The sequence below is a fragment of the Vidua macroura genome, chromosome 8 (assembly GCF_024509145.1).
Source record: "Vidua macroura isolate BioBank_ID:100142 chromosome 8, ASM2450914v1, whole genome shotgun sequence".
Classification (NCBI taxonomy): Eukaryota; Metazoa; Chordata; class Aves; order Passeriformes; family Viduidae; genus Vidua; species Vidua macroura.
The window spans coordinates 7,287,094-7,303,808 of record NC_071578.1 but is presented as its reverse complement, the minus strand read 5'-3'; the positions used below and the strand labels follow the sequence as shown (position 1 = coordinate 7,303,808).

Here is a 16,715-nt window from a genome sequence, read left to right as displayed (position 1 = left end):
ATGACATTTTCTCCTGGCAGTGGAAGGTTCACTAATGAAATTTTTTTTTTTTTAATTCCTATTCTATGTGAAAGACAAAACTTTGTAGAAAATCCTGAAACACCTTTAATTTCTTCCTGAAGAAGACATTATCATGCAGCTAGGATGATATAATTTGTCTCCCAGTAACCTCCAATGTCTTTGATCTGTCTTCATTAATGCTTTTGTACTGATGGCAAAAGAAAGGACAAGGAATCACTCTGTCTTTATGTTCTAAAAGGAACCTGCAACACTTTAGAAATTAATACATTCACAAATGAATAAAATCTGAGGTACTGCAATAGATATAAATGGCAACTGCCATTAGGCTTGAAGAAGGTCTGATGGCATATTGTTAAATTTTACCCCTCGTAAAGTTTGAACTCTTTTCTCTTTTTCTTTTGTTAAATGATTTTGAGTAATTGATTCCTTCTTCCAAAGCTTAATAAATAGTGTATCACAGAGCAACTCAGGTTTTTGTGTACAGACCTCCTTGTGCCTTCACTGCAATGCTGCCTCTTGAGAAGCTACCAATAGGGATTTTCAGACCCTCTAGTAAAATTCTGAGCCCTGCCCTAGCATCAGCTCAAGTCTGTAGGGTTGGATGGGCCAGTGGATCACTGAGCTCATTTATTGTTTTGGAGAGAAGCAATGATGTCTGCTTCTTTGCATAAGCTGATGAAATATGACGTTTAAAACCACTTTTACCCTCAAAACTCCTGTTGGAAGCCTATTTTAGACTGATGGTTAAAAATTTTCCCATTTTAAGCTTAAATATGTATGGCAAATATCTTCCTTTTTGATCTTATGCCAATATTGTCCTGAGGTGAAGTAATCCCTTCCCCTCCCTGGGCTTGCCCAGCTAATGCAATTTCAGAGGAGAATCACATATTCTTTCAACTCCTGTTCTGCTAGACTAGGGAAGCCAAACTCTTTTGGTCTCCTCATTTATCTGAAATTAAAACTCTGATGCACACTCCACATCATCCAATTATGCTGCTCCAGGCAGACAGGAAATTTGAAAAGAGAACCTGCCAAAATTGACTCCACTGAGCCATTCTGAAATTTATAATAGTCCCTAATTTGGAAGTGAGTCCGACAGAAAAAAAAAATCAATAATTTAACAAAATCTTTACAATAGTTACTATCCAGGCTTGTGTTAAAACCAGGCATCTGAGATCCAATATCCGAAAAAAATGAGGTTGGCTGTAAATTGCAAGCACAATCCAATTTATACTTACTTACGGCAAATCCTTCATATCCTAAACTACATGTCTTTTTTATATGAAGTTCTTAAATTATACAGAAACCCCTCAGGTGCTGCAATTCTATGGTAAAGATGCTGCCTGACTGTTAGCTCCAAATATGACCTGTGGTGTAAACATATTTCAATATCATACAACTCTGGGTTTTGTTTTATTTTTCCAAGAGCTTCTCATGTTTGTAATCTTGGCCATAAACCACAGTATCAGGCATATTTGCTCATTCTTTCAATTTTTACACCTACAACAGAGCCCTGCTCAACAACGTACAGAGTGATGGCCTCAATGTGTCGTAACACACTTAAGCAGTAAAGCAATTCCAGAAAACACTCTACAACACATTAAAAGACACCTAAAAGACATCTACAAGACATTAAAGACACCTAATTTTGTACTCACTAAGGCATATGTTGTCCTGGAAGAAATTCAGAAATTTCTTGCATTCCTCTTCGTCGTTGCCACTGTTGCTGCAGTCGCACCACGGTGCCACGCTGAGGCTGCTGGAGTCGATGTAGTTTGGTGTCATCACGGTGCCTGTCACCAGAGAGAAGCACAGCACTGTCAACAACCTTTGCACTGGAACATTCCTTCCACCCTAAGAGGGCAAACAGCCCTTGGGAAGTCATGCATTCGGGGCTGGGTTTACAACACAGACCCACAGCAGGGCTCCGAGCTGCAGATTTGGCAGCTCCTGGCTCCTCTCAGCCTCTGACACCCAGCCCTGTGCTGTATTTCACACCCTCTGCGGTTTGAATGCAATCATTTAGGGACTGTAATGCCACTCACACATTGAAGACACATTTCTTCCCTCCAAAAAGGAGTCCCACTGTGAGCTGCATCAGCAGAACTGACAGGAAGAAAACCATGGCAGAGGGAGGGATGGGTTGGGACAAGATGAGCTCCTCTTTGAAGGGCTTTGCTGCCAAATCAAACACACGTGGACTGTGTCCTTAGAGCTGCACTTAAAAATCCTTTAGGATTATCCTTCCCCGCTTGTGTTTTTTCTCATTTTAATTCTAGCTGCAAATAAATGGCTGAAATGGTACCCAGACCTGTGCTTCCTCCTTGAGTCTGCAGCCAGACTGGAAAAACATTTCTGAAATGCATGAGCAAGGAGAATGCTGCTCATGCTGAGGGGAGCCCTACCACATCTTGGAGCAGTGTTAACCTCAGGGTGCTCATGAGGGACCTGCCAGCAGAGTGGGTTAGGGTGATGAACAGAGCAAAAACCAGCATGCATGAAAAGGTACAGCAGATTCTTTGCAGGTAATAAATTATTATTAATCCTGCTGTTTCACTACTTCTTCAGTAAAGTGATTATTTCCTAAAAATTGTCAACAACTTTCCAACCACAGGGTCATTCTAAGTCTGTTAAAAACTCTTGGGTAAATGTTCTGCCATTTATATGCCAGCTCAAGGCAATCAAGAATTAAATGAAACCAAAGCAGGCATTTTGTTTCCTAGAAGATGTATAACAAGTGTTATCACTCAACTGGATCAGGAAACTGTTGTATGATAAGCGCTTCCCCAAGCCAGTAGTGTCACTGAATGCATTACCCCAGCAGGTCAGATATTTCAAACTTTCCTAAGAATTGAGAAGTTCCAATCTTTATTTTATTTGTCTGATCAAAACTGGAAAATTAAATAAAAAGGGGACGGTATTCCAGACCTGAACAGCTGCCAGCTGCTTCAGGGAACATGTTCCTCGCTTGGTAATTTGCAATCCTAGGACAGGTCATATATTGTGAGGAAATGTGATCACATCTCCTCAAAACTGACATCAAAGTAGTCATTAAGAAGATGGAATAGATGAAGGACAAATGTTAGAGACCCAAAGTGTACACGAGGAGAGAAAATTTGGTCCACAGGTCCGGGGTCCAACAGTCTGCAATAACAGACGGGAAAGGGCTATCAAACATTAAGCTAAAAAAAGGAACATTAGAAATAACACAAATCACAGAGTGATGTCTAATAGCCTTTCAGTCACCAGGCAGTGCTGGGAAATGAACAAATCAACATGCAAACTGCCTCATATGTGACGTGGAAGACAAAGGACAACAGACATTGGGGCTGGCTTGAGGAAGACAGTAATGGATGTAGAAATTAATGTGGTCCCATTGTGAAATTCACAAAAAGCAGGAAATGTTCTTAAATTTGTCTATAATCCCATACCTTTGGCTTCCTGCAGCTTTTAACAGATAGTTGCACTAATAATTGCTTGCATTCTACATGAGATTGGTACATGAGTAAACAGCATGGTTCAAAATTCATTAAATGGAGATAGAGAATTTAGTTAAATAGGCAAATTTAATTTGCATTGTTAATGAAAACTGGACAGTAGATAAATAAGAAGAGGAATGATGTTAAATTAAAACACATTAATATGTCTCTCCCTCATCCATGTGGTGGTTCAGAACACTATTTCAGCCTTGCAACAGGATCTGAAAAAAAGTGTGAGAAAGTGAAAATCAAGAGGATTTTGCAAATGGAAAGAAAATAGTAGGCTCAAAAAAAAATTCAAATTAGCAAATGCTTAGTGAAGGGTTGAAAAAACAGAAAGGTACTGAGGAAATTAAAAAGGTCACTGAGGTAAGACTTTCTTATCACAAAGAGGTAATAAGGTAATTCAAATGGGTTAAGACAGGGGTTAAAAGTGTAACAGATACCAATGTACAATTAGGGTTGATGAATACAGGAAAGACAGGACAAGGAAAGTGTGTACACAGCACACAAATTGTGCATCCAGCAAAAACAGAGTGGCTGAAAGAGCAGCTAGTAGAAAATCAGTCTGTCATTTAAACCTGGGGGCAGATGTGAACCCAAGCAGATTACATGCTTGGTTTCCTGGGGTGGATTTTCTTTTTCCCCTGCAATGTGTGTGCCTTTCCCTTCCCCTCCTCTCCACTAGCTGGCATCTTGGAAATTCTGCTGATGGACACTAAGGGATCAGAGAAACCATGGTAAAATAGGACATGCCTGGTTTTATGAGCTCTAGGTATCAAACAGCTCTGGGATGGTCTCAGAAGTCAGTAATGAGACCTCCAAATTTTAGACAAAAGCAATGTTGTCCTGAACACAGCCCAGAGGTTGCTCAAATTCGGGTGAATTAATAAGGAGATGGATGGTGAGTCTAGGAGAAGGGACAAGGGGCTGAAGTTTCTTTGGTCCAAAGCAACTCCAGCTTATCCAGCAAAACTTTATTCATGTGGGAGTGCAGAAGGTCCAGATGGCTTAACCAGGTTTTAACCAAAGCACTGACTCAAACATGGCTATCCACAGTCTCCTCTTACATTAATTATTTTTTGTATTTTCTTGTTAAATAAAAAAAAAAAAAAAAATTAACTTATCCCTATACTACAAGGAGCCTAAAGCAATGAATTGAGGTTTTTCAATTTCCTGTAAAGCGTACATATCTTTAAAATTATATACATAACAGCCTGATGCAAACATTAAAGCAGCTTCTACAGACTATTCTCCATTTTATTGATAAAGCACCTCATGCAAAAACTGTGACTGGCTCTATTTCCATTTAAAGTCATTAATTTTAGGTGGGATTCCACTACTTTCAGTGAAGTTAACTCATTTACATCCCTATGAGGAAAGACTCTTATTCACTGTGCCTTCCATAGAGAAGCCTCAGTTTCCTGAACAAACTCTGTGGAGGTGCAATTTTTGCTACCTTTAATGAAATGGCTAAACAAAATAATATTTATTTTAATGAACAATAGTTTATCTTAATTAAATGGAGATCCTGAAGCTCTGATGAACAAATGGATCTGTAGCATCTTCTTACCACCCACAGTCTAACTCTTATTCTTGTGTTTTATATCTATTAGGCAGACATTTGAAAGATTATACCCCTGATTTCTGCCTTACTCCACTTTCATAACTGATTGATATCAGAAGCAGAAATTTATTGCTTCAGCACGAGAAACATGTTAGTAATTTTTTTATTTAAAAGAATTACTACTAAGAAGCAAAAACTCTTGTAACACCAGTCAGCTCCTCTTTTTTGCAAGTCTCCAGGGGGTAGCAGGAAGGAAGAAAAATGTTTTTTCCCTTTGAAAAGTAGATCTCCTTTTGATTTTCACTCCTTAGGCATCCTTTCCATATTTCAGATGTGTGGCAGTGCTTTGCAGCATGGTCATCCCCAGTAACACAAGAACACCTCACAAGAGGAACTGGGTCATCTTTGGGGTTAAACTGAAAAATGAAAACAACTAAACTGCCAGCAAAATTTTCTAGGTCCAGCAAGAAGTTGGCAGCTCTTACCCAGAAGTATCAGTGAGTAACAGTTACTCCTTGCCAGCAGCCAGACTTCTTAATCTCATTGACAAGATCAGATTTCAAGGCTATTCAACTCTCTGTTTCAGAGTCAAATGACAGTCTGTCATAACTGTTCAGATGTTATAGCCTTTGCATACTGTCTTAATCTCTTCAGTGGTAGAAGAATATCCTTTGAAGCCATCACATCTCATTTTACCCATTGCCACATGGACTTACCTCACTTGGTAGCTGCTAGAGTAATAAGAATGGTAACAATAAGCCACTGAGGATAGCTTTCAGTCATTTTTCAGCAAACCCAACCTATTCCAGAAATATTTTCATTTCGATCTTATCTCCAGAGACATTTATTTAACAGCAGGATCAGCTTCAGGGCCTCAGCTGGCACCTTCATACCCAACAGAAGGGGATATACTGCAATGCAGCAGGTGCAGGCTGTAAGCTTAAAAACACTTTATCTGGTGGCCTTTCAAATTTATTTGTTTCAGAGTTTTGACATTCACTTATTATTTATTGCCCAACTATGATATTTCTACAACACATTCAGCTTCCTGACATGAGCTCTCTCTTTCAGGAATCAAATACTGAGGGTGGCATGTGGAATCTGGCTTCCACAAAGGCATCCACACTCAGGAAGGTGACAACAAATAAAAATAACTACATTGGGGAGGGAAGAGCAGATTTGGTCTCAGCTCATCTCACTGACAGGCATCTCTGAAAACACTTAGAGTGGACAGAAGGATATCATGGAAAGAATAGCAGCTGGAATTGATAAAAGGCTGCATTGATCTATTGCTTCATACCTCAGATTCAGGTACCTTTCTCTGAAGGTGTTTACCTAAACTTGCAATGACAGCTGCAATATCAACCAAGCTGCACTTCCACTTGTTAACTTCCTACTCCTTGCTCCTGTCTACATTCAACCCTCTAAATAAGCTTTACTTTTTAAGCTTGCATTTATTTCAAATCCACGCACTTTTCTCTCCTTATCTTCCATCCTTAATTTTCTTGTAATGTACAAGCTTACCCCAAAAATCTCTGTAAGGCAAAGCAGGGCCACTCCATGTAGGTGGGGAAACTGGCATAGTATCATATCATACAGTATTATATTCCAGCTTTTATTTCACACAGGCCTTCCAGATGCAGGTTGGGTTTTTTTCTCATGAGCAAGCCCCCACCCTTCCTTGCCCTCTTACCAATGAGCCCCGAGTAAGAGAGCAGGCAGTCAGCATAGTTCTCCTTCAGACAGCCACTAACAGAGCGTGACTCGGGCTGGCAGTTTGTGAAGAAATCTGCAAGGCGAGATCTGCAACAGCAAGAAAAATGCATATCTTTAAAAATCAAGCCTGAAGGCATTCTTACCTTTTAACACTCTCTGGTTTTGGACAAGGCTTAATATTCTTTAACTTAAATGCATATTGGACACATTTCAGCTATTGACAGTCTCTTTTTAAGACACATCTCTTTCCAGAATCTATTTTTGAAGTCAGAACAAGAAAGTGTAACAAAACAGCAAAAAGGAACAGAGCAACAGGGAAATGCCTGCCCTTTACTAAAAGAAATGTTCTGCATTTTCATGCCAAGAAAAAAAAGACAAAGACTGATTTTATCATATGAGGAGTCGTTTCGCCTGGATCTGAACTCTAACTGGAGTCTTTTATTCAGAACACAGTTTCTGCTGTTTTACTGATTACACAAAGCTGTATGTTTGTGCTCACAGAGCAAGCAAGACTCTTACTGCAGGACTGGAAGCAGGACCTGCTTTGGTGGTGTCCCACATTTCCAGAGTGGGCTCACCCTGCTCTGGCCTGGCCTGCAGCAGCAGCTGGGGCAGCAGGCAGGACCAGCTGGCACAGCCTCCTCACCCCCAGAGCCACAGCACTGAGATCTGTTTGTTCTTGTAAAACCTGCATTTATCCAAACTCCAGAGTACTGACTCCAGGGCTGAGATGAAAGGAAATTGTGCTCTGCATCGAGTTCTGCTGCTGAGTGGCCACTTTATCTTCACTCACCTCAGCCAGCCCATGGGCAAGGAGGGGAGAGCACTGATTCCATGCTGGAGGTGCTTTAAGACGAGGGGTGAAGTTGTATTGTGATCAACTGATCACTACCATGCTGGAAATTAAAAGGGCTAACAGACAGGATCTCTTCTGGTTATTTGTGGTTTAAAGCCCATATAATGCTCCCATTCAGGTCTGTAAAATTTGCAAGGCATTGATGAGCTGGGTCAAGGTCACACATGCTACTGTCACTCCCCTGCCCATCTTAGCCTTACAATTTTGGAGTAGTACTTTTGTTTATTTACAAAGTGTTATTTACTCCTTCATCTATGAAAAAAAAATCGCCTCCCTACTTCAATCTTCTCTTCTGTGAAACAGGTATAAAAATGCTCTTTTGCATCTGACAACCCACAGTAATGTCTCAGGATAAGATGCTGAATGTTTGCAAAGCCCTCTCCAAATCAGAATAGTATAATCTATGAGTTTTCATTACTGCTCCAGGATTATGCAGATTTGCAATATAAATGCTCTTTTTCAGTTTTGCAACAACCCCACAAAAGTTAACAGAAACAAGTGATTTGCAAGTGATTACTTTATTTGTTTACATGCTCCGGAGACTAATTATCTTTGTTTGCTTTATTGTTTCACCTACCCCAGAATGGGACTGGATACACATCATTAACTGGCCTGAAAGTAACGATGGGCAAACATCAAAAGGTTCAGAGGCTTTGAGAAAGCATCCTATAAATAAACTCCATGCAACCTATACCTGAATTTATGAGAGCTGTTCTCATGGCCTTATTTTAGTTCCATCTCTTGCTAACTGTACTGACACCAGCAAATCCATGGTTGCCTTCAAGCCACAGTCAACCCTAAGCTTTTCATTCCCTCTCTTGCCTTATTTAACCACTTAACCTTGAGATGGAAATCTGTACCCGGTTGCCTTTATTAGCTTTAAAAAGTCAACCTCTCTAGCAAACCTTCATACATACATACATATATACACACATATATGTGTGTGTATATATGTAATATACTTCTAGTTCTAAATTTACATAAAATCCCTACTTAGCTGGTGAATATGTACTGTACCTGCCAGGAGACAGGCTGAGAGGAAATGGGTCTCAAGGTATGAAAGAGATAAATGGCAGCACCATGAAGAAAATCTGGGAAAGGAAACCCTCTGTCACTACAGTGATTCCTCTCCCAGTCAGTAATTAAGATAGTGGCTCAAATCCAGCTTTTGGATCAATTGGGAACAAAGAGAGTTGACAGTTTCTAAGGATTTTTCTAATTCTACTAATACCTGGATGAAGTCAGGTTTAGAACAGAATAGAGCCTATTACATCTATCTAGTATGAAAAACCTCTGCCATGGTAGAAAGGGCAAGCCTTCTGCATATACAGTATTCTTGTATTTCTAAAACAAAGTAGCTCCTCAGATCTGAATTTCATTATTTATGTGACCACAAATAAATCTTTTTGGCAATGGATTATACAATCAGCATCTTGATAATCCTGAAAACACTTCTTGTAATCATTTCATCATTCTTGAATGTCCAGTTCTCCCTTAGGTTATTAGGTGCATTGGTCCAGAGATCATTTAATCTATTCCTCTTCTCTAAATGTTTTTAAGGACTTATAACCATGGAATAAACCCAGCCATTTACTACCCAGCCTGCTTAAAGAACTTATTTGTTGTAAACCCAAAAGGAGGCTAAAGATAGCTCTGCTGATCTCTTTTGCATACACCTTCATTTCCATGTGAATTTCTGAAGAATTTTTGTGGTCATAAAAAGTAATGATGTGACAACATTGCACATTTAAGTTTTCATAAGTCAAATATAGTTCAGATAGCTCTGGTCTGAGCATTACTGGACATTATCACACAACCCTTCCCTAGCCAGTCATCCAAACTTCACACAACCCAAGCTCTCACCCTCTCCTGAGCTGTTAACTACACCTGATACTTTTGTGGATTCATTTGCACTGGAGATGAAGTTAAGGCCAGAAATAAAAGCAGAGACCTCCATCTGCCATAAAACATTCCAATACTTTCAGTGAATATCTGCTGATTAACACTCACTGAAGATCTACCCCCAAAACATTTCCAGTAGACTGGCAGTGATGAAAGTGTGCTCATCAGTGAACACCAAAACACTGGTACTGCTATTTATCTAGAGAGAGAGACAAATTAGCCTAATGAGAACCATTAATCCTGAAGTATTGCACATGAATATAAAGAACTGTTTGGGTAAAAGAGACAATCCTTTTAGGGATGCAGAGTGAGAGCAATCTGATAATAGCAGTCCTATCAAAAAATGCACACTGTGTTGAATTAGTGCTCCTTCAGCAGGAGGCAACTTGTAGGTGGCAACTTGAGGGTTTCTAACCCATGACTGAGCAGTTTTGTTACCCAGAGAATAAACAGAGCTTGCCACATGTACCTTCAATGTGCACAGTTTTACATGTGAAGTGTACAAAGATGTATCTCACCGCTGGAGAGAGACTGACAGGCAGTTTTATATTGTTCATACCATGTAGCAGGACCACATCTAAAAGGAACTATTAATTCATTTTTCTGTCACAAAATCCTCATTGTGCACAGCCACATTTATGATGTGTTCCCTTTTCCTTGCATAAACAAGGGGTACTACTCAGAAATCTTCCTCCCAGGAAAAAAAAAAAAAAAATCACCTCTTTGTAGGGCAAAAACCCCACAAATTAAATTAGTCCTATCTTAGCCCTGGAAAACCTGCAGATGTTTTGGAAAGCTTATTTTAAATATTTTGTACACTACTAGCTGGAAAAGTAAGAATAATCCCATCAGCAAATTCAAAGAAAATCTGCTCAAACAACAAACAGCCTTTCTGAAAAGAAGAGAAAAAATCTCAAACCTGCTATTCTCTAATGCTTTGTATTAGTACCAGTAAAATAATATGTAACTGTTAAAAATACAAAGGAAGCAAAGTTAATTTGCTCTCCTTATGATAGTGGCTCTTCAAATACTCAGTTGGATAATTCAAAACTTGCACATTTGCTTACAAATAAGCTTTTTTAATAGCAGTATTGTATTGAATCTGCATATAATTTTTGAAGCAATTTAATTTTATATTAGCACAACTTGTTGCACAGGCAACATTGATTAGGTTTTTTGTTCTCAAGGTTCTGTAAAAGTTCTTTGATGTCTTTGATATTTCTCAGTTCTCCCTCTTTAAGGTTGGTCAATTCAGCTTTAGCATTGGTGCAATGTTTAAAAGTATGATAAGCAATTGTGAAGTTGCAGAAAATATTTACAGTTTTTAGTTTGGATCTGGTGCAAATAATGACCTAACAGAAAGCAACACCCTGAACCAGATTCCTCCTCAACAAGCACCCACCTCACTGGGATGGCAGGTGTTGATTTCTCTTCTTTTCTTCTCTCTGACTGTGTTGTTACAGGTACACAAGGGCTGAGCCCTGAGGAGAGAAACCTCTCTCAGCCTTGCCTTGGCACTGGTGATGCTCAAACCAAGCAAGGCACTGAACTCAGGTCTCCTGCTGGTTGCCCACACACAGGTTGTGATGTCCAAGTGAGTGCTCACAACCACCCTGCCCTGTCAGGAATGCAGAGAGCGCCAGTGCTCCTGTGCCACACCTCAGGGATGTCAGGTGAGGTCTGGACATGCTCACTGCCACCTCTCCTTGCATTGCTGCTTGTGTTTAGGCACCTATTTATAGCAGAACCATAAAGAGTAGGTAAATGCCAGAGCTGAGAGACTGAGGTGACTACACTAATTAGTCAGAGCTGCTCGGGCGTCTAGACACCATTTGGCAGTGCAGTCACGTAAGGGAAGTGCTGCATCAATATTCAAAACAGAAAAGAGGTATAAATCCCACACTGAAAAAAGCCAGACTAAGTCAATGAATGTGTGTCATAGTGATAAATGGCACCATTACAGAAAAAAAACAACAAGTCAAAATACTTGTTCTTCTTTCGTGGGGGTCAACTGCAGTGTCCTACTCTGGCTACAAACGGCTCCCCTAATGCTGGAGTGGTGCTGCTTCTGCTGGGAGGCAAGAGTTGGTTGCAAGGGTTGGTATGTGGCCAAATTAATGGCTTCATTGTTGGAGGAGCATTTCATTTTCTCTTTTTTTCATAAACAGTGAGAAAATGAGGCAAAGGCCACATAAGCAACTCTATCAACCAGTGGGATGAAAAAAGTCTCAGAAGAACTCCATAACAAGAGATGACTCTCCCTGCACGTAGTGAAGTAGCTTTGACCCATCTTTTTTTCATTAAAGGACACTAGAGCTGTGTAATATTAATAAATCTTACACCTCCTTAGCTATCTAAACACACTGTTGAGCACCTGTGAGCAACTACAAATTTTGACATTTTTATTTAAGAGGTCACTTTCCCATGTATTTATTAAACAGCAACTAGATTTTTCCCACAAAAAGGCTGGTTTGTGTTTGGTTGCTACCCTCCTTCTCAAGCAATGACAGCGTCCAGGCCCTGAGACACTGATGTTCCTGCTCTGTTCAGCCATGGGCTGATGTCCCATCCTGTCCCCAGGGACTGCCCCACTCCCAGGCTGGGCTGGAGGGATGAGCCCAGCCTAAAAGGGTCTGTCCTGCCTGTCCCTGGAGCCCTCAGGAGCCCCAGGAAGAGCCCATCCCATGCTGCATCCTGACATCCATCTCAGCATTTGTACCTTTTGGGGAGTGGGAAGGGTAAAAATGTAAATTTCTGCTGGCAAACCATTTGCCTCCCAAGACCTGAATATTAAAGGCAGTTTCTCTCACATGAGCTGATCCAAATCTTTTCTAACACTGGCAGAAACCATTACAGGATTTTAGGCCCCAAATACCAGCTACTAATGGAAAGAAGTTGGTTTTTATCTGGTTTTGCTGCTGTTTTGTTATTTTAAATGTCTGGCAGCCTAAACCCAAGCAAATATTTGATTCTGGGTTCAACATGCCTCTCAAAACTGTGTTGTTCATCTGGAAGCAAAATATGGACAATGCCCAATTACACAGAGGCAGCCTGTTTGGATTGTGGGATAACTAGACACAGGAACAAACACCAGGGACCACACAAAATTCACTGAGATGCCTTCCAGCAGCAGGAGTGCTTGCTCAGAGCATCAGGCACAGGCACAAAGCCACCAAGGCTGGTCCCTCCAGAGGGGCACCCACACTCAACCCAGCTCTCTGCCTGTACCATGTCCCCACATTTGCCAGCATTTATGTCACTACTCAGGCTTTTTGTTTACAGAGGCCTCCTGGACATTTAACACCCCAGAAAATGGAGATCTAACTCTTTGAAATTCAGTCATGCAAAATGAAAAGCATTTCCACCTATGGATATCTGTATTTTAAAATGAAAAGTACAAACAATACATTCTTTCTATTCTTCTATTAAGAAATTAATACCCTACACCCATGTTCTTTTAGTCCACTTTGTGAAAAGCAAAATAAGTTCTGTATAATTTTCTGATAATATTATCCTTTCCCTTTGTTCATGTCATCTGCTGGAGACCAGTTAGATCTTTTTACACAGTATCTGCTACAGAAAATCAAAAGAACTTAACAAAACACTAATGCCATAGTTTATCAATGTTAATTAAATCCTCTAAGTGACTCAAGATCATGCATGAGAGTAATTTTAATTTAATATATTAGGTCTCCTTTGGGTTTAAGGGAAACTACTAAGCTCAAATGTGATTCTAAACAAGTATGATTTATTTGAAATTGGGTTATATAAATATTTATATACTTCTGACCTTTTGTGTAATGAAACCAATTTTGAAAAATATGGTGAAAATCCTGAGCACAAGGTAATGCAATAAAGAATTAGAACAGTGATTCTCCGATGCTGTGACACAAAACAGAATTTTCTCTTTCCAAAAAAAAAAAAAAAACCCCAAAAAAAAAAAAAAACAACAACAACAACAACAAAAAAATTACCTCACATCATTTTTAGAGGCCTGTTTGAGAGAACATCTGGAAAACATTCCACAGGAAATCAAACCTATATTAAATATGTTTTGCAGGGCTCTGTTTCCTTGCATCAACCTTAAGCATTCATAATGTGTTTCTGTCTTCCCAGCTGCAAAGAAAACACTTCTGTCAGAGCCCTCTACAAAATGACAGGCTGAATTGTCAGCCAGTGATTTTATCAGGGGATGCTGGTAAGATTTCTATTTAGTCCACCTGTCTCTGTACCAAAGCTCTCCAATAACATGAACAAATCCACCAGCTGCTTTCCAACTATCATGAATTTTTACACTGTTTGTTTAATTTCCTTTATGCCATTTAATTTTCTAAATAAAAATGACTGGCATTTTTAAAGATGCCCAAGCCTCATTGTCTCCTGGCAGGATGTTACTCAGGAAAGAACTATTCTCACTTCATTAGCTGGGCAAGCAGAACAGTCTGAATTACAGGCTGGTAGCCTAAGAAAATCACTGTCACTCTCAAAAAACAAGCCAAGGAAAAGAAGTGCCACTGCAAGTCCTTGAGCGTGCCACTGGACGCTTCAGTGTTTATGAATAACTACATTGTGAGTGCACACTGAAAGGATGTGCTTCCAAGTACCTGAGAAAGACATCCATGGCAATAATATTCCCTGTAACCACTTGAATAAACTATAATAGACTATTACTAGCTCAAGCATGAAACTGATGGGAGTTTGGAGATGGAAAATAATCTAAAAAGTCCAATACAAGTTCTCCCTTCACCAGAAAAGTTTCTCTTGGTAGATGTACTGGAACATCAGGTTTCCTGGGGTTATGCAGGGATGCTCTTTGCCTAAGAAAATCTCTCGGTGGTGTGTGTGGTGACATTCCTGAAGGAAAAAACTCCATGTTCCCTTGTCAGAGGGGTGGCTCAAGGAAAGAAAAGGTGTCCAGAGTGTCCTTGCACTCAGCTGAGCAGGGTCTGTGGGCAGCCAGCATGGCTGAAACCCATCCTGGAGCTACTCTAAATACTGCTCTGACCTTGGAGTAAGACAACAAATATAAAATCAGAAGTACAGAAGATAAAATCAGAGTAGAGTCTTTTTTATGTGGATCCATTTTTTCATGCACAAAACAGCCCCACCAAACAGCAAGTCAAGAAGTTCTGGCAGCAGCAAGCCAAGAAACCATTGATCTTATTCAGCATGTTTTACTTCCTTTTAGAAATAATATGGGTAGATAATGATAGCACAGAAAGCACTGATTTGTAGTGTAAGATTGCAAAACAAACAATTTTTACCAGTTAAGGATGATGTGCTGCATTAAGAGGTTTTTTTTTTTGATTCCACTCAAAAAAACGTGAACACACAAGGCAGAGAAAAAAATGTGAGGCCAGGAGTTGACAGCCTGTGATACACCCAGACATTTACAGAGGTTTTTCTGAAATGAACTGTCCATTCTGAAAAATATTTTGAAATGCTGCATGATGGCCAGCTACTGAGATGTACCTCCAGCATTTCATAATGACTAATTGGCAAAGGGTGCATCGTAACTGAGAGGACAACCACTGTGACTTATGCTTGAACTGGAACAAAAGAAAGTGAACTAAATACTCAAATAATATAGCTTGAATTTAACAGGGTTCTTAGTCGTATGTGCTTTACAATAGAAAAGCTTTCTTTATACAATGTGCTTGAAAAAATACAATGTAAGCACAAATGTTATCTTTTGATGTAAGGTCATCGATTAATAACCTCAGACAAGGGTCACAGTCAGCTCACACAGAAAATCTATCATCAACAGTAAACACACACCAGAAAACCCCTTCTGTGTCACTTGTTTTAAGCCAACAGATCATTAAAGCATAGGAAACAACCACAGGAAACAACCACCACCTCTGCTGAGAAGTCTTTGCAGACACTGCCACATTTACATCTCCCTTCCACTTAGAGGAGTTACTCCAGTAACACTGTAGTGATTATTAACATAATTAAAGCAATGTAATTTCTATTCAGTAAACATGAGAATGCTAAAATTTGAAGATATGCATGTGGCTGTCACTTGCTCTGTTGAGAAACAAAGTTTTATTTTTAGCTCCAGTGCTTACATTTTCTTGCAGCTATTTTAATAGATGAACTGCCACCAGAAATATTCTCTCACTGGGCCCTGATGCAGAATGATATAAATAACCTTTACAAAGTCCAGTATAATGGAATGGCAAAATCAGTTGACATTCTCCTAATTAGCACTGCCTGAAGATTTACCTACACAGAAGAGGAAGAGCCAAATTCACCCCTGGAATAAATCCACTGAAGTCACTGATGTCAGAGGAAGTACACTGGGAATGGACTTGATAGAATAGATCTGTTATTTACATTAAACACAGAGCAGCTTCTTGACTCTAGCATATACATGGCTTGAGGTAAATGAAAAAAGTGTTTTGATTTACTAAAGAAAATGCTATTGTGTGATATATACACCCCTTCTTTGCCCCAGAAACAGCAAGTTAGCCAAATGTGACTGGGTGTACATGACAGATCTTCTCTACACTGCATCTAATAGATCAGGGGTGGAAATTACTCATCAAACCAGTGCATGCTAAACTCCTTTCTACAGCAATCTCTCAACTAACAATCCAAAAAATCAGCAGTAGCAGTACTCCTAGTGGAACCCCATCCAGCAAAGCAATTAAGTGTTTGCATAACTGTAAGGACATGAGTAGCTTCAAATTTTGATCTCTATTAAAAGTTTAATGCCAAATTTAACTGTCCTGGATTTCAGTATTTTTGACTAAACATGGGTGAAACTGCTTAATTAGAATATGTAGTTTAATCTCTCCCCCCTGCCCTGATAAATCAACAAAACAAAATGGGTCACATTAGTCCTGCTGTAACCCCCATCCTGGCTCATGTTCCTAATCTGTAGTGTTCTTAGTTCTTAAATTATACAAGCAGCTTTTCTTTTCCATTTAAATTAACAAAGTAAGGGTTTTCAGACAAAATGAACACTCAGGGGAGTGTTCCTTATCACTGTCTACAACTACCTGAGGAGGCTGTAGCAAGATCTTCTTTCAAGTAACAAGTGACAGGGTAAGAATGGCCTAAAGTTTTGCCAGAGAAAGTTTAGATTGGATATTAGGAAAATTTTCTTCATGGAATGAGTTTTCAAGCATTGGAACAGCTGCTCAGGGAAGTGGTGGAGTCACCACCC

General features: G+C 39.7%; 1 protein-coding gene across 1 annotated transcript in view; it reads right to left on the bottom strand.

The window, feature by feature from the left end:
* GFRA1 (GDNF family receptor alpha 1) overlaps nt 1–16,715 on the bottom strand; it is a 131,296-nt gene that overhangs the window by 25,059 nt on the left and 89,522 nt on the right. The window contains exons 5-6 of the mRNA XM_053984162.1: nt 6,761–6,870; nt 1,680–1,814 (exon numbers count right to left, since the gene is read on the bottom strand). Of these exons, the coding sequence (XP_053840137.1) occupies nt 1,680–1,814; nt 6,761–6,870 (245 nt within the window). The remainder of the gene's footprint in view (nt 1–1,679; nt 1,815–6,760; nt 6,871–16,715) is intronic.